This window comes from Aedes albopictus, chromosome 3 (genome assembly GCF_035046485.1).
Source record: "Aedes albopictus strain Foshan chromosome 3, AalbF5, whole genome shotgun sequence".
Classification (NCBI taxonomy): Eukaryota; Metazoa; Arthropoda; class Insecta; order Diptera; family Culicidae; genus Aedes; species Aedes albopictus.
Window position 1 is genome coordinate 289,584,762 of NC_085138.1, and position 22,759 is coordinate 289,607,520.

The 22,759-nt window shown below is 38.2% G+C and overlaps 1 protein-coding gene across 1 annotated transcript; it reads right to left on the reverse strand.

The window, feature by feature from the left end:
- Nucleotides 1-12,857: 12,857 nt before the first annotated feature.
- Nucleotides 12,858-15,502, reverse strand: LOC134291331 (uncharacterized). Its single transcript, XM_062858948.1, has 2 exons — nt 13,839-15,502; nt 12,858-13,762 (listed from the first exon to the last, which is right to left on the reverse strand). Exons 1-2 carry the CDS (start codon nt 14,186-14,188, stop codon nt 13,453-13,455), a joined length of 660 nt encoding a protein of 219 aa, XP_062714932.1. The 5' UTR covers nt 14,189-15,502; the 3' UTR covers nt 12,858-13,452.
- Between the last annotated feature and the right edge of the window lie 7,257 nt (nt 15,503-22,759).

The following is a 22,759-nucleotide window of genomic DNA, read 5'->3' on the forward strand; positions in this document are numbered from 1 at the left end:
TTTCTAATCCTAAGGGGGCATCTAGATTCGGGCAACAACACAAGACCGTCTACAATTTGATGTCCGTGTTAGAAGACGGCTTGCGTGTTTTGTACTGGATCGCTCCTGAAATGTTTGGAGCGCTACAAATGCACATTAAAATTCAGGAACAGATGTACAAACCTAAGGGTTCGTTCAAATATTACGTAACGCGAAATTTGATCATTTTGGACCCCCTCCCTCCCCCCCACGTAACAACTTTTGTATGGGAAATTTGGATATTTTGTATGAAGCATAACACAGCGCTAGACCCCCTCCCTCCCCTCTTAGCGTTACGTAATATTTGAATGAACCCTTAGTATAATTTGCAAAATAAACTGATAAAATGTTCACAACAATTTACAAACGTAACACACTCCATGCAACAATCCAAGAATTTTCCATGAATTGGGGGATGCAATTCATAGAAAATTCTTAAAACTATATAACATACGTCACAACTAATTAACAAATGTAACACAACACCAGCAAAAGCGGAAAAAATTTTCAAGAATCGAAATCGCGATTCTTGAAAAATTCTTAAACAGACCTATTTATCATTCTTTCAAGTGGTCGGTTGATGGCAACGATGATCATTTTATTTGGTGTCACCAGACTAATTAAATTACGTTAGCTAAACGCTTACCACATAACTCCGCGAATGAAATTGCCACCAGACTAACCTTAAACTAATTGCCACCTAATTTAAAACTAATAACGCCAGCGAATCTTGGCAAAGGGTATGATCTAACGCCATTAACCAACGGCCAAAGAACTGCCATCAACCAAGCACTTAGCCTTCATCTATCTTTATTGTTGCGGACACTCATATTTGATCTACTCTAAGTTTGCCTAACCTAAACCAGATGGATCAACAAAGAAACAATAAACTACTAGCTGACCCGACGTGGCTAGCCACGTTAGCTAAAAAGAGATTGTTTTTAAAATTCCAGTTACACTTCTTCAATGAAACTGTTATCGAGAACATTCCAGAATCTCTCTCCAGAATGCTTCTCGCTTGAACGTTTTGTAATCTCCAGAAAGTTCTCAAAATTTAATGGATTCTGATTTTCCAGAACTTTTCAGAAGGTCCATTTGACTTTTTTTTTTGAACGTTGACAAACTCCCCGAATACAGTCGAGTCTCTTACTAAACGAATTCCTATTAAACGGACTCCTATTAAACGAACTCCTACTAGACAGGGGTGAGCGTTATAGGAGACTAAGAGCTTATGGGATTTCGGCATTTTGGGGGTGTGGCCTATTATCTCGGGTGTGTTAAGAGTTAACGCAATACTTTCTTCGGCAAAGTTTTAGGGCTTGATAAGATCTACCATTAAGAACTTTGGTTCATATGATTAGTTGGCAATTTGGTCGCTAGAGGGACCATCAACAATTTGATGCTAAATTGCACTACAGGAACCATACCAGGTTGTCAAGCAAACGTTACGATATGCGACAGCTCAAGACCCTGATAATTTGGAAGGATAGTGTCTTCGGGAAAGTTGTTGGGTACGCCAATAACTTACTGACGATGAGTTGCGAAGTTCGAAATTCCTCCACTGCGCGGCGCTAGTGAGCAAGTAAATTTTCAAAACCTCATATCTCAGAATCCCGATAACTTAGGAAGATGGTGTCTTCGGCAAAGTTGATCAGTATGACATAAACTTACATAAAAATAAACACTTGTTTCGTAATTCTGCCACTAGGCGGCGCTAGTGAACATGCAAATTTTAGAAATCTCATAGCTCAGAATCCTGATAACTTAGAAAGTTTGTGTCTTCGGCAAAGTTGATCAGTATGACATGAACTTACATAAAAATAAACATTTGTTTCGCAATTCTGCCACTAGGCGGCATTTACCGGTTTTTTTCGTCTTTTTTCGATTTTTTGGCAGTTTTTCGGCTTGGCAAAACTAGTGTCGCTCCCCCCGATAACTTAGAAAGTTGGTGTCTTCGGAAAAGTTGATCAGAGTGACATAAACTTACATAAAAATAAACACTTGTTTCGCAATTCTGCCACTAGGTGGCGCTAGTGAACATACAAATTTTAGAAATCTCATAGCTCAGAATCCTGATAACTTAGAAAGTTGGTGTCTTCGGCAAAGTTTATCAGTATGACATAAACTTACATAAAAATAAACACTTGTTTCGCAATTCTGCCACTAGGTGGCGCTAGTGAACATGCAAATTTTAGAAATCTCATAGCTCAGAATCCTGATAATTTAGGAAGTTGGTGTTTTCGTTGGTGGGTCGTCTAAATGGTAGATCTTATCAAGCCCTAAAACTTTGCCGAAGAAAGTATTGCGTTAACTCTTAACACACCCGAGATAATAGGCCACACCGCCAAAATGCCGAAATCCCATAAGCTCTTAGTCTCCTATTAAGCGGATTCCTATTGCGCCCCCCGACCAGTGATCTTATAAGAGTCTCGACTGTATAATCGGCATTAAAAAATGTGTTCCAGAAAATTCCAGAAGGTTAGCTTTCTTGTTCTTTCTGAAACATTCAGTAACTTCTGGAAAGTACCTGGGAAGTTTAATGTTCCAGAGTATTCTAGAGATTTTTTTCTGTTTTCATTTGGAATGCTCAGTAGCTTCCAGAAATTTCTCAAACCTTTTATGAATTTGGTTGTTCCAGAACCTTCTTAAAGGGTATTTTTCATTCTTTCTGGAACGTTCACAAACTCTCAGACACTTTTCGTAAATTTAAAAAGTTTGCAGAATGTCTTTGTCTTGTTTTTGTCCAGTAACGTCTCGAAAGTTCTAAGAATTTTGATTATGTAGAACATTTTCGTAGATTATTATTCTTCTTTCTGAAACATTCAGTAATCTCTAGAAAGGTCTCGAAACTTAATGAATTTTTGTGTGCCAGAACATTTTAGAAGGCCCTTTACTCCTTTCTTGGACTTTCATTAACTTACAGAAAGTTCTTGAAATTAAGAATGAAAAGTGTACAGAACATTCCAGAAGGTTCTTCTCCTTTCTCAGATTGAAACGTTCAGTAACGCACAGAAAGTTTTCGATATTTGAGGAAGTGTGATATCCAGAATATCTCAGATGATTGTTTTACTTTTTTAACGTTCAGTATTTTTCAGGAGGTTTCTGGAAATTTTATGGATTTTTTTGTTCTAGAACATTCTAGAAGGTTCATTTTTGGTTCCTTGCTCGTTCCCTAACGTCCATAACCTTTTCCCAATATAATAAAGTTTCATGATCTCTAGAACATTCTAGAAGGTTCTTTTCTAGAACATTTCACAACTTAGAAGTGGTTATTAGAAGCAAAAGTTCTCAGTTAGTAACTGAGCTCATAGACACTAAGCTGAGAAGCAGGGTTTGCTCCAGTTGGGACGTTACGCCAAAAAAATGATGTTCCATAATGCTGCAGAAGGTTTTTCTTCTTCTCTCTGAAGCGTCCAGAAACTTCAAGGGGATTCTCGAAAAATTTAAGAAGTTTCATATTTTAGAGCATTCCAGAACGTTATTTTCTGGAACTTCCACAAAGTTCTTAGAATTTTTAGAATTTTGATGTTCCAGAACATTCCAGAAGGTTATTCCTAGAAAGTCAAAAAACATCCAGAATGTTCTCGTACCTTTTTGGAAATTTGATACAATTATGGTGAAACATTTCAACGAAACATTTCAAAGTGTTACGGACAGACAGACAGACAACGCTGAGATTTTATATATATGATGTCACCCCGGATTACGGTAATTAAATTTAATAATAATAATAATAAATTTCTGAAAAAAAACATAGTGGCTCAAAAAAAGGTGCTCTTTCGTATGAAATCAAAAAATCAATGCATTTTCCAAAATTTAAATTCAAGGTGCCGAGGAATGGATGATCAAAGGGTGAAAAAGATGCTCGGATGCTTTCCAGGATTTCCTGGAAATATCTCCATCAGATCCCTGTAAATTCCTCCAGGAGTTTGTTAGGGAAACGTCCAAAGGTTCCATAAAAATTCAACCACAAGTTACCCGGGAATTCATCCAGGATTTCTCAAGAAATTCATGAAGGCCTTACCAGGACCAGAAATCCATTGATCCAGTATCTTTAAGGGAATTCCTTCAGTAGTTTTTCGGGAATTTTTCCAGGAGTTCCCAGGAAATATCTCTAGGAGCTCTCAGGAAATTCCTCCCGGAGTTCTCCGCGAATTCCTTCAGGATTTACCTCGGAATTTATCCGGGAATTCCACGGAGTTCCATGAATTCAAAATTCTTCCAGGAGCTCCCTATGCATCCCTCCAGAAGTTCCCTGATAATTCTGTAGAAGATAATACCAGTTTAGAGTAATTTACCGTTATAATTAATAATTTGAAAAATATAGAATAAAACAAATGTTAACAAAATATATATATCAAAAGCATTTTATATTCCGTGGAACCGAACCCCATCAAGCACTTTTCGTTGTTTAGGCATACATTGTGCTCTCAAAGACGACGATGTACCTAATTAAAGATTGTGAGCGATTGACATAAGAGGAATGGAAATTGCTAAAGAGAAAACAAATTGTGAAAATCTCTCCAGGAAGCGGACAGGATACCATATGAATACCATTCATGATTGGCACACCTAACCCTACTTGCAGCACACTATATCTAATTGAGGCACTTCTGCTAAGAAGCGACGCGGCCTGATCTACAGCATAAAACTTCTCCAGCATCGTAGGTCGATCGTCAGAAATTTTTAGCTCGGCTACGAAGGTAGCTAGAACGTTAACGTTGTTGTAGGTTGCGTATGCTTTCAATATCTTATCTGAACCTGTTTTACGTCGAAGATGGCTGCACGAGATTGAACATTGACGTAGTCTTCCACGTTTATCTCCAAACTGCTGATCGTTGTATCTTGGTCGGTTTCTGCTCACCATATCATCTGGGGCAGCTCAGACATTAACTTGAGAGGCTCCAGCTTGATGGAGTACTTAAGCAGTACAGATCTTGCATTACTTAACATAGGCAACCGCCCAACTTTCATGGTATCTGCTAGAAAGGAAGTGTTAGATATAACGCTTTGCTCTAGCAGAATTAGTCACGAGCTGACCAATTGGCATGTGTCAGATGAAGGATCTTTATCTGACCATCGCTATATCTTTTTTGAACATTTAAATGTTACTTCGCAAACATTGCGTTTCAGGAATCCTCGGTCAACAAACTGGGATCTTTTCACTGATTTGGTTGCGGTAAAATTTCATGGATACTCACCATCCATTGACACTCCAAGTGATTTAGATGATGCCATTGATACTACAAAGACCTTCATCATGGAAGCTTTTGAAGAAGCATGCCCTCTACGGTCTGTGAAGATCACAAGAGGAACCCCTTGGTGGAACTCCGATCTGGCGAAGCTCAGGAAACAATGTAGAAAGAGTTGGAACAGACGACGTTCGGCTGGTTCGGAGGCTTTCAGGTCGGCTCGCAAGGCCTACAGGAAAGCTCTCCGGTCTGCTGAACGATCCGGCTGGAAAAACCTTTGTACAAATGTTTCCAGCTTGAGTGAAGTTAGTTGGTTAAACAAAATCCTTGCGAAATCTAAGGATTTCCGAGTGAACGAACTTCGTTTGCCAAATGGCGATCTGACTTCCTCTGATGAGGAAGTTCTGGAATGCTTATTCAGCACACACTTCCCTGGATGTGTGGATATTACATCTTCGGATGATCCTGATGTCTTTTCTTGTAGTTATGATTCTTTAGCTTCGGCTCGGAGTATTGTAACTATAGAATCGATTGAGTGGGCTCTTAATAGCTTTGCTCCTTTCAAATCTCCTGGGGCAGATGGGATTTATCCTATTTTGCTTCAGAAGGGATTTGATTATTTCAAACATGTTTTGAAAAAACTACTTGTTTGCAGTTTTGCTACAGGGTATATTCCCAAATCCTGGCGGGATATTACTGTAAAGTTTATTCCAAAAGTGGGTTGTGCGTCGTATGAAGAAGCAAAGAGTTTCAGACCTATCAGTTTGACCTCTTTTCTTCTAAAATGCTTAGAACGCATTGTGGATCATCACATCCGTGTTGTTCATCTGGCCATCGTGCCTTCATGTGAACCAACATGCCTGCCTACCAATCTGGTAAGTCCACTGTGACTCTTTTACACAAGGTTGTTTACGATATCGAGAAAGCATTCGCTCAAAAGCAATCTTGTTTGGGTGTTTTCTTAGATATCGAGGGTGCCTTTGCCAATGTGCCTTTCGATGCCATATTGGAAGCCGCACGGAGTCATGGTATATCTCCAATGATTTCCAATTGGATTCATCAAATGCTCAAAAACCGATATCTCTTCTCGACATTGCGGGGATAGCAGGGATCTAGCAGGGATTAGGAAATTGAGTGTTTGTGGATGCCCCCAAGGAGGAGTCTTACCATCGATTTTGTGGAATCTCGTAGCAGATACACTATTGAGGCAACTCAATAATAGCGGTTTTCCTACTTATGGTTTTGCCGACGACTACCTTACATTGTTAGTCGGTATGTGCATCAGCACCCTTTTTGACCTGATGCAAAACGCTCTTCAGGTAGTTGAGGGTTGGTGTCGCCAATATGGCCTTTCGGTAAATCTGAGTAAAACATCTATTCAGTAACAAATTTTGAAAACGACGTATAATCAATGCTATACCATTGATTATACGTCATTTTCAAAATTTGCTACTGTATTGTTCTTTTCACGGAAAAGCTAAACCGTAATGGTGATCGACCTTTACGTCTCTTTGATTCTGAAATCAATGTGACTGAACAGGTAAAGTACGTTCGAGTCATTCTTGATTCCAAGCTTTCCTGGACACATCACATTCAGTTCAGAATCAAGAAAGCTTGTATGACCTCCGGGTAATGCCGGCGAACCTTTGGTACAACTTGGGGTCAAAAACCCAAGTATATCAAATGGATCTACACAATTGTTGTTCGGCCAATATTGGCTTGTGGATGTCTTGTGTGGCTGCAAAAGGGCGAAATTAGAACGGTTCAATCAAAGTTAGGCCATCTCCAAAGGATGTGCTTAATGGCGATTTCTGGAGTGTTCTCTTCAACTCCCACGGCAGCGCTTTCTTGCGCTTACCGTCTATGGGTACTCGGTTTACTAGAGGAAACTCCAGTGAATCGCAGTTCAACACACACCTCGTTGTTTCCACTTTTGGTGAATTGGGACAAAGTTGTCCTTGCTCCAAGTGATCTTACAATTGCTTGTAATTTTCCATATAGGACATTTTCCACGAAAGAGTGGACAATCCCGGGAAGAGTGGACATCTGGAAAGAAGTATTTCAGACGGCATCATATGTTGCACTGATGGCTCCCTTCTCGAAGGTCGAGCAGGTGCTGGTGTTTATCCTCATGAATTAAGGCTGTATCAGTCTTACTCACTTGGTAGACACTGCACCGTTTTTCAGGCCGAAATCTTTGCTCTTATGTGCGGAGTGCAATCAGCACTACAGCAACACGTAATGTGCAAAGTAATATACTTCTGTTCAGATAGCAAGGCTGCTATAAAAGCACTTGCTTCGGCTAACTCCAGGTCGAAGATAGTTATCGCTTGTCGAACTCAAATCGAGGAGCTGAATACAGCAAACGCTGTTCACCTTGTATGGGTACCTGGCCATTCTTCCATCGCTGGAAATGAACTGACTGATAAGTTAGCTCGCACTGGAGCATCACATGACTTCATTGGCCTTGAGCCAGCTATTCCGAAGTGTTGGGTAAAGCTTCAGATTCACACCTGGGCTGCTACTCAACACAGACAATACTGGAACGGTTTGAAGTCATGTGGTCAAACCAAATTGTATTGTACTGAGCCATCTCCAAGGGTGGCGAAGTATCTTACAAATCTGTCAAAGCAGAATTGCAGCATTCTGGTCAAAGCATTGACTGGCCACTGCCGACTCAGCTATCACATGGCGTATATTCAGCAAGCTGATTCATTTGCATGTGATAGCTGTGAATCCGATTATGGAACATCGTATCATTTGATATGTAACTGTCCAGTTTTTGCGTAACTGCGTTTCCGAGTATTCGGTAAACACTTATTAAGTGAAACTGACTTCAGAGACCTGAATATTCAGGATATTCTGTTGTTCTTAACCCGCTAAAGAGCTATAGGCTCTCTTTCGCTTTATGTGTTTTTACAGTGCTCTTTTCAGGACGTTGTTTGAACCCATTGTGGTACGCTTATGCGATAGTATCCTCTTCCAGGGTACTTTTCCTATTTCCCTACCTGTCCTTATCCTCATCCCTATTCTTATTTTCTTCCTTTTCCCTCAGGTAGATGATGAAATAGGCAATTATTTTGGCGATGGCACAAATATCCCAAATGGAGGATAACGTGCCTCTGGAGCCGGCCTTCTGATACCTGATACTGGAGAAATATACTGGAAAGATACTGGATCAATTTCCGGGTAAGGCCTTCATGAATTTTTTGAGAAATCCTGGATGAATTCTCGGGGATATCTGGGAAGAATACCCGGGTAACTTGTGAAGGAATTTTCATGAAACGTATAGGCGTTTCCCCAACAAACTCCTGGAGGAATTTACATTGATTTGATGGAGATATTTCCAGGAAATCTTGGAAAGCATCCGAGCATCTTTTTAGCCCTTTGATAATACATTCCTCGGCACCTTCAATTGTAGTTACCGTAATCCGGGGTAACATTGATCAGAATTTTCTATCTTTCTTGAATGATTCTCTTGTTGAAGCAAACTTTACATGTTTTATATTTTTAAAAGAAGTACTGGCCCTCTGAGTTAGTGCTAAACTACTCGAAAAAGTATTGTAAAACTTTAAAACATGTTTAAATAGGTTTTTAAATCTAATTTTTGATTGTGTTGATTTGGGGTAACATTGATCATGTCAGTGATCAATGTTCATTTGTGTTGAAAATACCCTTACTTACTAAATTCGGGGTCGCTGATTTCGAATATGTTGTCCAAATTCTTCCAAATAATGTACTTTTTAAGTAATTTTAGGATTAAAATCCTCTAAACCACGAATAACGCCTAAAGGTAGGCAATGGCTTTAGGAATTGATAGCCGACTTTCAATAAATCGTATATTTCACTGAAGAATAGTATTTTCATAAAAGTTTCGTTTATTAAATCCAACTCTAGTATATCATGTTGAAGTAATACAATGATTTCGAACCTCATATTGTTTCTAGTATTCACGCCAAGCATGAATGTTTGACAGTGTATCTCATTGCGTTACGAAACACAGTTATGGAAAAATCGATTTAAATCAATGTTTATGAAATTCAATTTTCATAAATTTCATGTCATTTAATAGCTAAATGATATCAGATTACGATATACCATTCCATAGTAGAAACTGATTCAATGTAAAATGCTTGTTTGAACATTTCATGAGGCGGGTCAAGCCGATCAATGTTACCCCGCTGATCAATGATACCCCGGATTACGGTACCCTGTTTCGTGGATTCTTATCACCAGATCAAGAGATCCGTATCCGTAGTCCTTTTCAAAGACGGCAGCTAAATGGTAATAATCACAGACGTGTGATATAATTATTTGATTGCAATTGCATGCATAAATTTTCTAGGGTTTCCGATCTGTTATGTATGTACTATGTTTTCAATAAGCTCTTGGACTGCACGTAATCAAATGTACCACATATTCGTGCTTCTAATCTCATTATTTTATTACTTTCCAGACATCATTCTTGCAACTTTATCATGGAATAGAAAATGAGAAAAGATATTTCTCATATTCTAAAGCAAAGATCAATGTGGGAGTTCTGGCTGCTCCTGCTTTGATGAGATAAATAGATTTTCTTCTTGATTGATCCAAATCTAAACCTGCGCCTTAACCTCAGAGAAACGAACCTAACCTTACCATCGCCGGAGCAAAAAGTTCAATCAGTATGATTATCATCACGTAAATCCAATTACAAATAAAATGCGCTTACCACTCTGCCATCCCTTCGTTCCTTGCTCGTTGTCCCGACTTCAACAAGTTAAGCAGGGTCAACCTTTGGTGGAACTCATATACCCGTACGTTGTTAACCAGGCAACCACCCACGCTGTTCATTATTTTATTATATTTCAACCTGACACTAAACTGGCAAAGATTTTCACCGCCGTACCACTGATGTTCCAGGGTGATGACAACCTCGGCGAGGGAGAAGTCATCCGTGGAGTCATTGTATTATTTTTTCCGAGTTGTTCGTCAAGAGAACGTGAGTTTTGAAATAAAGTATGGCAATTTAGTGAAATATGTCTTAAGCGCGAAGTTTGTTGTGTAAATTACTTATAGTTGTAGTAACATACTTGAATCATCGAATTGTTAACGTCACATTTACAATCGTGGACACCACCATCAACGTTGTTTGGCATTTCGTCTGGGTGTTTGTCGAGTTCAATTCCCCTTGGCAGTAGCACACTTGAAACCCTTATTTGGGCTCCTCTTGGGACCTTGAGTGATGCATTGCACTATTGCTTCAATCGCGCACTCAAACGAAGAACAGCTCTCCAACAGCTACGAGAGAAGGACGCATACTATCGATTGTTTCAGGTCTGATTAGATGGCATTCCAGTGATAAAATATAGGCACCTAGAGCTCAACTAGAAATCGTTCGTAGTGCTCCTCCAAACACATCCCGACGACGTCGACTACGGTTGCAATTCTCCCATCCCTCAACACAGCGAAACAATGTTGAAGCGCTTTATGGAAGTCTAATCTGTTGAATTGAATGGTGAATAGATTCGCCGATCAATTGGTAATTTATTCACTTGGGAAGCAACACGAGATGTGCCTCGAGCGAGCGTGAATGATGACAGGCAATAAAATGGGGCGCAAGCGCAGAGGCCGCTTCGAAAGGAGTCCACACACACTCGGCGAGTGTGCGAGGGAGGATCGACACGAAGCTTACTTGACAATTGCACCTCGCCACAGCCGAAGCCGATCACACCGCGCCACGCTGAGACTTATAGCCTGCTGTCGCGAATTTTTTGCATTCCCATCGATCTTTTGCTCCAGTTACGAAATGAAATAAATAAATGAATGAAAAATGTCCACTTTGAGGTGGTGCCGAACCTTGAATCGAAGGCCCGTTGTTGACGGCAGGCACCACCCGAACGAGGCGAGGCGGCGCGACGATGACAATTGGTGAATTAAATAATTTGCATATTTGTTCTTTATTTATGCTCACGGTGATTTTGGGATCATAAATCGAATTTGTTTCTGGTCAACTGTCCCATTCATCGCGCTTTGTGGGGAACTCTTCGCGTTTATTGCCATGTTGTAATGCAAATCAAAGAAAACTATTTTATTGGTTCGTAAATTATTATTCACATTGTCATAGGGGGTTGTGGGGCAAGATGGCCATATGAGGCAAGATGGCCAGCATTAGTTTTGGGCATTGTTAAGCTAAAATATTATATTTCTACTGCTAACTACTAATATTCCCAAACATACTTCAGAATCTTTTTGAAATCTCTTTTAAATATGAGTTTGAACATCAGTCCTTTTCAACACAGATATATTATAATAATTGGTTAGGTTAATTTAAGGTTTTTCATCATAAATATCAATGTTTTTATGTAACAAATATTTTTATGAGCTAAGCAGTTGCTTGTCGAATAATCCTGCTGATAAATATTTTTAATTTTTGTGGCCTATTTCATAAACGAATAATAACAAAAGTATCTGTACGCTCGCGGCAAGACCGCCACCTTTGGTAGGGGCAAGATTGCCACCAACCTTGAAGAAAATCTAACCTTAAAATTTGCATCTAAGAGCTGTCAAAAACGTAAACATTGTTGGTGGTAAATCGTGGTAAGATGGTTCGTAACTATAAACGAGTATCCGACCGTAAAATCTGGACCAAAGAGAACATGGTTGCGACCATAGCGGCTGCCGGCAACGGAACACCTTTGAAAAGAGCTGCCACCGAGCATGGAATTCCAAGGAACACGTTAAAGCGACACTTTATTTCTGTGAAAAAATGGACCAAATGAGCAGGAACGCAGTTTGGGCCGTTAAAGCGTTGTTTTCACGAATCAGCAGGAGCGAGAACTAGTAAATCACATTCTTCAGATGGAAACAATGCTCTTCGGTGTTACGCCAAGAGAGACCCCAAGCTTAGCCTTCCAACTTGCGGAGAGGAATGGTATACCGCATCCATTCGACATGGAAACTGAACTAGCAGGACAAGACAGGCTCTATGGATTCCGGAAACGTCATCCGGAGCTGGCCTTGCGATGCCAAGAGGCCACATCAACGGCACGTGCCCAAGCCTTCAATCGAGTGGCAGTTAATGGGTACTTTGATGCGCTGAAAGAGGTGATGGAGAAGGGCAAATTTTCACCCAGTCAAATCTTCAATGTCGACGAGACTTGTGCTATGATGGTTAGTTGTACCTAGATTCTTTTGCCTAATTACGTAAAACGACAGCTTCAAAATAAGGTTCGAACCAAACGTTCGAAAGTGTTGGCCCTGAAAGGGAGACGTCAAGTTGGGTGTCTAACATTGCACAATGGTCCCAGGTCCGAATCTAGCTAGACAAAATTATTTACGGCGAAACTATTGATTTTAGCTATATGGTGTCTTTGGGAAAGTTTTTCCAAAATTTGTGTCCTATTTAGTCAATAAATTGAAATTAGGGTGGTCCAAATGGTTTAAAAGATTTGTATATCAACTTTTTTGTTTTTCCAAATACACCTATACAATGTTCTACAAAGAACAATTAATTTGGAGCAACTTTGCCGAAGAAACCAACCTCCTAACTATTACTGTTGACGAGTTATGATTTTTTGAAGCTTGGATGTTAGGGTGGACCTTGAAAAAATCAGTTTTTTGCTTATAACTTTTCATACGGACATTTCTCGCAAAAACGTTGTTCCGAGCACTTTTAGATCTTTTGATTTTACACTTTTTCTCCGAAGAGGGCAATGTTATATCTCTTGAAATAAGAAAGTTATGCAAGATTTCCTCTTAAAAAATCGCTTTTCTTACATGTAAATATTTCAGAATGGCGCAAACCGATTTTCAATCTTTTAAATCCATTCAAAAGATCTCACTTTCGTTGTTCGATGGTGAAAAAATAAAAGAAGTGTTTTTTGTATAAAGCGCTTAATTAATTTTTGAAAATATGTCATTTTTCATCAAAAAATGGCCATAACTTCAAGAATATACAAAATACAGGTATGATGTCTTCGGCAAAAAGGTGCGCAATTGAATGCTTTAAAATTGTCTAGAACTAAGTTTTTTTGAAGAATCAACACATAAAAACATATTTTAAAAAAATTGGATTTTTAACTAAAAAATAAACACTATCAACGTTTCAAAGAACCTTCTGTCAATGCTACCCTAATGAAAGGTTCCATACTTTTCTCTCTATGTTGGATTTCTAAAAACAATCGATTAGTATGTATATACTTAATATTTTGGTTTATTGAGCTTAGAACAAATAAAAATTAAAACTACATATCTTTTCAATTCAATTCAAAATAACAAGTTCTTGAGCTTTGGCTGGAAGAGAGTTTAAAGGAGAATCGCTGCTTTTCCTATTCATCAAGGAAATCACTGGATCGGATGTTAGAAGCAAACGTTGGAAGACGTCTTCGATGTTTGCCGTTCTGCTGAATTTCCTGGAGTGGAATTCTCGGAACTTTCTGATAGACTTGTTCCGGGTCTCCAGTGCTTCCTCGCTCAACATTCCAACAGGAACAGTACTGTGCTTCGCGATGGCACCGCCGTGGACCAAAATTTTGTGGAGAGTTGGAGACAGCGGATACCAACCATATAGGCTAGAATAAATTATTATTATTATCCAATTCCATTATTATTAGTTTTATTATTATTATATGTCAAACTACATCTTACCTGATATAAAGTTTCCTAGTCGTTTCCAAGTAGTTTTGGAATACTTCCACGTTGATATCACTCTTACAGTTGATAATAACTAGAATGATGTACATTTTCTCCATTAGATCTTCATTCAACCCCGTAATTTCGCAGATTGTACGCCATTCTTTGAAGAACGTTCGTGAGGTATTACCATCATTGCTGTTGCCACCGCTCGGTAACGGTTCGCTAATTCTGAGCCCTAGTCTTCGTTTTATTTCGGCTCGAATGGTGGCTTCTCGTTGACGGACAGCTTCGTTAGACTTCGCTACGCGCCATGTCGGTTTTTCCATTTTTAGTCGATATGCTACCTTAAGAAACAGTTCCATTGTAGATCAAAGTAGACTAGATCAAAGTAGCCTAGTTCAAAGAAGCCTAGTCAGCAGAGCATGATTTTCTGCATGCATGCTGTTGAATTTTGGTTAGTGCGTTATCGTTCCACAGAAAAAAGCAAGATGTCAGTTGGTAAGTTACAGAATTTCTCAACTTTTGAAGTAGATTCCCTAACTAAATTTTCCACCAGGTCTTAAAGTCGCCTTCCATGAATTGGCTGAACAATTCATTACCGATAGTTCTACAACATCTTTGTGTCAGTACGTTATTGACAAGTTCCAGGGCAAAACAATTGATACTGCAGAACTTCAAAAGAAAATTAGCTTTTTCGCACTCAAATTCACAACAGCATGGAAAAAGAGCAACCGGAAAAGAGACCGTTTCTTTGAGCGCAACAAAATTTGGTTGAGTGGGTTTGAAACTTTCAAAGAACTTCCGATGTCGAACACGAAGAGAGGGCGTCCGCGTAAATCATTTGAAACCTCAAGCACAAAATCGAAGCAGCGAAAAGTTCATGATATCAGCGTCGAAGTTCCGTATCAGGAGTTGATGTTTGCAGCGGCAACAAGAGCCACAAGTTCCGGACATAGAGATGCGGCAAAGATCATCAAAAATATTTCTGAATTTCCAGAAACCGCCACTAGCTTGAAGCAATCTATGAAGTCTAGTGATGCCGGAGTGGAGCAGTATTCACCGACTGAAGCTTTGGCATTCATTTGTAAGAACGGATTTTCCAAGAGTCAATACAATGACATTCGTGCATCGGATTTGAAGAAAGGGTGTGATTTGTATCCACCCTACAATCGGGTTTTGGAGGAAAAGAAGTATCCTGAAGGTAATTTCTATTTCATTAGATAGGGCCCATTCATACACTATAAAGGCATCACAAAACATCTTTTCTATTATCTAACATGATCGAAATGAATCTATGTTGCTTATGGACAGATAATTATGGGAATGCAAAAATAGTCATGAGATATTCATAATTTTCAGGTATTACGATAAAACCATCAGCAGCCGAAGTTCCCCTCCAATCCCTAGTTGACCACACAAACAAACGCTTAATAGAAAGCCATAGAAGTATTCTTGCTGGTTCGGCTTGTAATACGTTTGAGATTAACTATAAGTGGGGCTGCGATGGCAGTAGCAATCACTCTCGCTATAAGCAAAACTTTGTTGAAACGGATGAAGACGGTGAATTACGAGAGTACAATGATTCACACATATTTTCGATGGCTCTTGTTCCTCTCCAATTAATTGGAAGAATCTCAGAGCACGAACGAGATATTTTTTAGAAAAATGATCTACCTTCTTCCGTTTCGTTGTGCAGACCGATCAAGCTATTTTTTTTGAAGGAATCTGCTCAGTTAACGCGAAATGAAGTTGAGAAAGTGCGAGATCAAATAAAAAATCTGAGGCCAACTGAAATTCTTCAAGACGGTCGGACAATTACTGTATATTCTTCGTTAATTCTAAGTATGATGGATACTAAGGTAGTAAACGACCTCACAGAAACAAACTCGCAATCCTGCTCATTTTGTGGGAAAAGCGGAAGGAATCTGAATGACGCAACCAACGATCTGAACGAGACCAACGCTGAAAAGTTCTCTCGTGGATTCTCCCCTCTCCATTGCTATATTCGGACAATGGAACTGTTTCTTAAGGTAGCATATCGACTAAAAATGGAAAAACCGACATGGCGCGTAGCGAAGTCTATCGAAGCTGTCCGTCAACGAGAAGCCACCGTTCGAGCCGAAATAAAACGAAGACTAGGGCTCAGAATTAGCGAACCGTTACCGAGCGGTGGCAACAGCAATGATGGTAATACCTCACGAACGTTCTTCAAAGAATGGCGTACAATCTGCGAAATTACGGGGTTGAATGAAGATCTACTGGAGAGAATGTACATCATTCTAGTTATTATCAACTGTAAGAGTGATATCAACGTGGAAGTATTCCAAAACTACTTGGAAACGACTAGGAAATTTTATATCAGGTAAGATGTAGTTTGACATATAATAATAATAAAACTAATAATAATGGAATTGGATAATAATAATAATTTATTCTAGCCTATATGGTTGGTATCCGCTGTCTCCAACTCTCCACAAAATTTTGGTCCACGGCGGTGCCATCGCGAAGCACAGTACTGTTCCTGTTGGAATGTTGAGCGAGGAAGCACTGGAGACCCGGAACAAGTCTATCAGAAAGTTCCGAGAATTCCACTCCAGGAAATTCAGCAGAACGGCAAACATCGAAGACGTCTTCCAACGTTTGCTTCTAACATCCGATCCAGTGATTTCCTTGATGAATAGGAAAAGCAGCGATTCTCCTTTAAACTCTCTTCCAGCCAAAGCTCAAGAACTTGTTATTTTGAATTGAATTGAAAAGATATGTAGCTTTAATTTTTATTTGTTCTAAGCTCAATAAACCAAAATATTAAGTATATACATACTAATCGATTGTTTTTAGAAATCCAACATAGAGAGAAAAGTATGGAACCTTTCATTAGGGTAGCATTGACAGAAGGTTCTTTGAAACGTTGATAGTGTTTATTTTTTAGTTAAAAATCCAATTTTTTTAAAATATGTTTTTATGTGTTGATTCTTCAAAAAAAACTTAGTTCTAGACAATTTTAAAGCATTCAATTGCGCACCTTTTTGCCGAAGACATCATACCTGTATTTTGTATATTCTTGAAGTTATGGCCATTTTTTGATGAAAAATGACATATTTTCAAAAATTAATTAAGCGCTTGTAACAAAAAACACTTCTTTTATTTTTTCACCATCGAACAACGAAAGTGAGATCTTTTGAATGGATTTAAAAGATTGAAAATCGGTTTGCGCCATTCTGAAATATTTACATGTAAGAAAAGCGATTTTTTAAGAGGAAATCTTGCATAACTTTCTTATTTCAAGAGATATAACATTGCCCTCTTCGGAGAAAAAGTGTAAAATCAAAAGATCTAAAAGTGCTAGGAACAACGTTTTTGCGAGAAATGTCCCTATGAAATGTTATAAGCAAAAAACTGATTTTTTAAGGTCCACCCTAACATCCAAGCTTCAAAAAATCATAACTCGTCAACAGTAATAGTTAGGAGGTTGGTTTCTTCGGCAAAGTTGCTCCAAATTAATTGTTCTAAAACTTTGTAGAACATTGTATAGGTGTATTTGGAAAAACAAAAAAGTTGATATACAAATCTTTTAAACCATTTGGACCACCCTAATTTCAATTTATTGACTAAATAGGACACAAATTTTGGAAAAACTTTCCCAAAGACACCATATAGCTAAAATCAATAGTTTCGCCGTAAATAATTTTGTCTAGCTAGATTCGGACCTGGGACCATTGTGCATTGGCAGAGCGGGGTGTTCTTTCTACAGCATCTATTTGTATGTCATCTGGACAATATTTACCGCCGATGCTCATTTTTGTACGTGAAAAACTAACGGATAAGTTGAAGATTGGGGCTCCGCCTGACACGGTCTTCGATTGCAACTCGTCTGGATGGATGACTCTTGATGCCTTCAACAAATGGTTTGATCACTTTCTCAAGCATGTCCGACCACTTCCCACTAATCCAGTGCTGCTTCTTCTGGACGGACATGCCTAGCACACGAAGAATTTGGCGTTTCTGAAAAAGGCCAAAAAGAACTCAGTTACAGTCATGAGTCTTCCATCCACCACACTGCAGCCACAAGTTACAACCGCTTGATGTTGCTTTCATGGGTTAGCTGAAGACCTACTTTTCTCAAGCGCAAGAGAGTTTCATCAAGCAACATTCTGAAAAAGTTGTTACACTCAATGAGATTAGTGCACTGTTGGGAGAGGCTTTTTTTGTTAACAGCAACTTCATCCAACGCCATCAGTGGTTTCATCTTCATGAAAACGGGTATCTATCCCTTCAATAAGTTTATTTTCACTGATACAGAATATGCTCCATCCAATGTGACCGATGTGGTTGATGTATCACACATGCCGGAAGCATGTGCTTCAATGAACGTGGCCGATGCAAGTCGTATCAAATGGATGGATGATGTTTTTTTATCTGTATTAACGAGATTTTTAGCCCTAAGCTCATCTCGGGACCCACGCTTTATTTCCCTTCCGAAGGAAGAACTCACATTTTGCGAGTTTGTCGGGAGTGGGATTCGATCCCAGGTCCTCGGAGTGATAGTCAAGTGTTCTAACCATCACACCAGGTCCGCTCCACATGGATGATGTTGATCTTGAGCCGGACTGCTATGGATTCGATGAAATTGGAGAAGAAATTAGTTCAAACGTGCGTCCATCCGTGCAAAACCTTTTTCAAAATACTGGTGTGGAAGCTCCCGTTCCGGGAACCAGCTATGATCCGGGGAACATTCCGATCCAGGAGAAGTCCGTTGTCGCAGGCGGAAAGAAAGCTACCCCAAGCAGAAGGGAATAGCAACAGCATAATTAAATGTGTTAATTTGGAAAAATAACTGAGTAGCGGAAAGAGTTATTTTCATGTTATTTACATAGCTTATCTTGTTATAAACTTGTCTGTCATAAGCGGCAAAATAACAAATATTTTAACAAAAAAATGTTCCTGAAAGACCTGTTTAATAACAACTTAATAACAGCGAATTTTGAAAATATTTCAATAACAAATTTTGATATGAATACGTTATTGATAACAATCTGAAAACAAAATTTGCTTTTTTTCTGTTGCGGATAGGAACTCCTCCAAAGTCCCATATGCATTCAATGGGATACGCAACAATAGGATCTATTGTTAAATGTTTCATTCATAATTGGGACGCTATTGTTGTCGCAAGCGATTTCTTATCGAAAACAGAGAGAAACAATAGTCCTCGTTTATTTTCCAAACAACTTACGATGAAAAACTACCGTCGTTTTGAAACCCTTTATTAGGTGGTTCATTGTTTATAAGATTAATTTACATTATTACCGTAAAACGGGGTATCTTTGATAGTGCGGCAGGCATTATGTAATTTATCTTATAACTATGATGCCTTCAACCGGTTAAGAAAAAGGTAAACGTAAATCAATTCTATGCATATGAAAGTTCATCGTAGACGAATTTTCATTAAAATCTAGTTTATATACAACTTTTTGGACAAAAAATAAAAATTGTTCATATTTTTGTCATTTTTCAACCCCTTCAAACAATCTGCTATACGACTTCGTTAAAACTATTTTTCAATGGATGGACTCTTATTCTCGATAGATTCATCATAGTAGATTCCAAATCTGGGCTTGAATCTCTTAACGAAGTGTGTTTTTACGAAATGGAAGTACACTCATTGCACAATTATGGGTCACTCAAGGAACAACCATTTCATAATATGAATCGTTTTTCATACAAAAACAACACTTGCATTATTTTTATTTTATATTCTCTTCTTTGAAACCCCTTTTTATTGTTTTAAATAAAAATATGCTTGTAAAATTCACTTTAGGCGGTGAAAATTACTAAAATGTTGGTGAATAATGAAAACCACAATAATGGGTCAAAATTGGCTGTGTAACAATTATGGGTCAATTTGCTGCCTATTATGGGTCACTCAAGAGAAATTGACTCAACAATAATGTTTTGTCTATTTTTTCAATGAATGATCACTTATTCTCGATAGATCAACTATAGTAGAATCCAAAACTGGTATCAAACCTCTTACCGAAGCGTGTTTTCACGATTTGAAATCAATTTTTCAAAATTGGGACAAATTCTCCAACACAACCACCGATAAACGCCTAAAAGTATGCAATGCCCATGTACGCAGAACTGTCAATATTATGCTGCACAAAAAGTGACCCATAATTGTGTGATTTTCGGTGTTCCTTGGCACAATAATGAGTCACTTAAATTTTGCCTGAAATAAGCTTTCATTAGCTGCAGTCACATGAATTTCTACATTTATAACGTAAACTATACCTTTGTTCTGGTGACGATACCATTTCGCACATGAAAATCACTAAATCTCGCTTTTACAGAGCTTACGAAAGCAGCGCACGCACTGTCCGTTATTCAAAATCGAAGCATTACTTTGACAGCTAGTTTTGCGCCGAACAAAAAAATATTGAAAATATGTATTTTTTGATGTATTAGCCCGTGTGCGATACGTATAGTGACACAAAACAAATCAACTCATCAACGAAAAATGATAATGGCTAACAAAAGCTTGTAATTAATTAGAATTTATCTATTAAAGTGGAAAGTGACTAATAATTGTGTGTGACCCATAATTGTGCAATGACTGTAATTTTGTAAATTGGGATATTAATATCCATACATTGATAAACGCCTAAAAGTATGCAATGCCCTTGTAATTTAATGTAGATAAATATGTGTTGTTCAAAATTTGTTAATAAAACATTGAAAAACTACTCAAAAAAGAAAACTAATCATGAATAGCATGTAATCATATGTTGATGTACCGTTAAGCATTTATTATTACAAAAATAATGATTTTTGATAGCTAAATTTATTGTGTTTTGCACTCAATACTCCACAAACTCAATTTTATATGTAGAATTCAGTAAAAAATCAATGTTTTGATACAAAAAATTCTATCTAATATATTCCACAAGCCTTCTTTCATCATGTTCATTCTCCTAAGATTTCAATCTGTAATTATTTTTTGAGATTTGATGTGTTTTTAGGGCATTATCAAAGTTACCCCAAAATGAAAATCTGATTTTCGGTTATATGAAAAACTAAAAGTTATCCAAAATATTTCAGATTATCGAACCTTTCAATTGCAATTGATAACTGATACTCCAGTACTTGTTTTAAAAATATAAAACTCGGGGAAATACTGTTACATGTAAAAATATTGAGAAAATTCGCTGAAAAACTATCAAAGTTACCCGAGCAGAAAAAAATAACAACTGAATAACACGTCAAGGTATTTTTATTAAATACCACCATACCTCGATATGCCCTTCATTAGGTGGTAATAAGAGGCAAAATAACAAAAACGAATACCATAATTCTGTATGAATAACACCTAGAAAATAACAAGTCTTATTATTTCAATATAATAGGGCCCATATAGCCGAGGCGGTAAACGCACGGGTATTCAGCATGACCATGCTGAGGGTGACGGGTTCGATTCCCGGTCGGTCCAGGATCTTTTCGTAAAGGAAATTTCCTTGACTTCCTTGGGCATAGAGTATCTTCGTGCCTGCCACACGATATACGTATGCAAAATGGTCATTGGCAGAGGAAGCTCTCAGTTAATAACTGTGGAAGTGCTCATAGAACACTAAGCTGAGAAGCAGGCTTTGTCCCAGTGAGGACGTTACGCCAAGAAGAGGAGAGGATTATTTCAATAATGAATGCATACCTAAAATTTCCAACACACTACCAAGTACTGCATTTGTTATTCAAAAGGTATTGAATAATAAAAAAATAACAATTCTTATTATTCAATTGTACGTTAGTTCGATAGCTCAATTTGTTATCAAGCAGGTATTCCATAACAAATAAATAACAAATCTTATTATTGAATTTTATATTTATCGATAGCTAAATTTGTTATTGCGTAGGTATTCGATAACAAATAAATGGCAATTAGTTATTAACCTTACACGACGCGCGCCATCAAGCAGCTGAAACTGCACCGCGCCCGCGCTGTATACGAAAAGCGAGGTTTTTTGGTAGTGTTGTACTTTTTACAACAGCGCGCGTCCTGAAGCGAAAATTTTGGATTACTTTAATTAGTTATTAAAAGAGTATTCATATTTTGTGGTATATTTTATGAATTATATATAACATTTTTCAGAAATAAATGATTTAGAAAAAAATGGCAAATCGGTGGCCATCGGTGTTCTTGGCTACATAAAAAAAGTAACTAGATAGTTCGGTTTCAGATAACGATAAGTGTAAACCTTCAGCTTATTTAAATCTAGGATATCACGTTTCTGGATCAAATTTTCAAAAATCATCATGATTTCAGTTACAGTAGACGTTCGATAAGTGCAACATGTTTACGTTTCAGTTACCGAATGAAAATTGCTAGCTGCAACGACTGACAGCCGTCAAACAGTTGTCAATTGCTGTTGGACGCAGCAATAATTGCAGTTAAAAAGCATTGCAGTTAAACCGTTTGCACCGAGCGAACGTCTACTGTATATTTCTAGTAGTACTAGCGTAACATTCCTTCGGGAAAATATTTCTAACTAATACTACCAACGAATCCGTTCAAATGGTTGCAGTTAAAATAGCTAAAATACGATATGGGAAGAAAAAAATAGTATGTTCTTTTTGATCATTCAAATGTCATACTCACCCGTTTAATCCTGAGGTACGTTTTCTTCGTTAGCCTTACGACATCTCTCAGCGAGCGTTATCGACTCTGGACTATAGTAACAATCCGAAGATGGATTGTTTGAAATCTGGAACTTCCTGGAATCTGCCTTTGCTGAAGCTTCTTTCCTGATGATCTGTCTGCTGTAACGTTCCAGTAACGTCGACCAGCACTTCTGAACAGATCATTCTGAAGCTTTCTTTCGGAATCTGTTACCGGCTCTTGGACGATTTTCCTAGTTGTAATAATGCCACTACGCCACCCATTT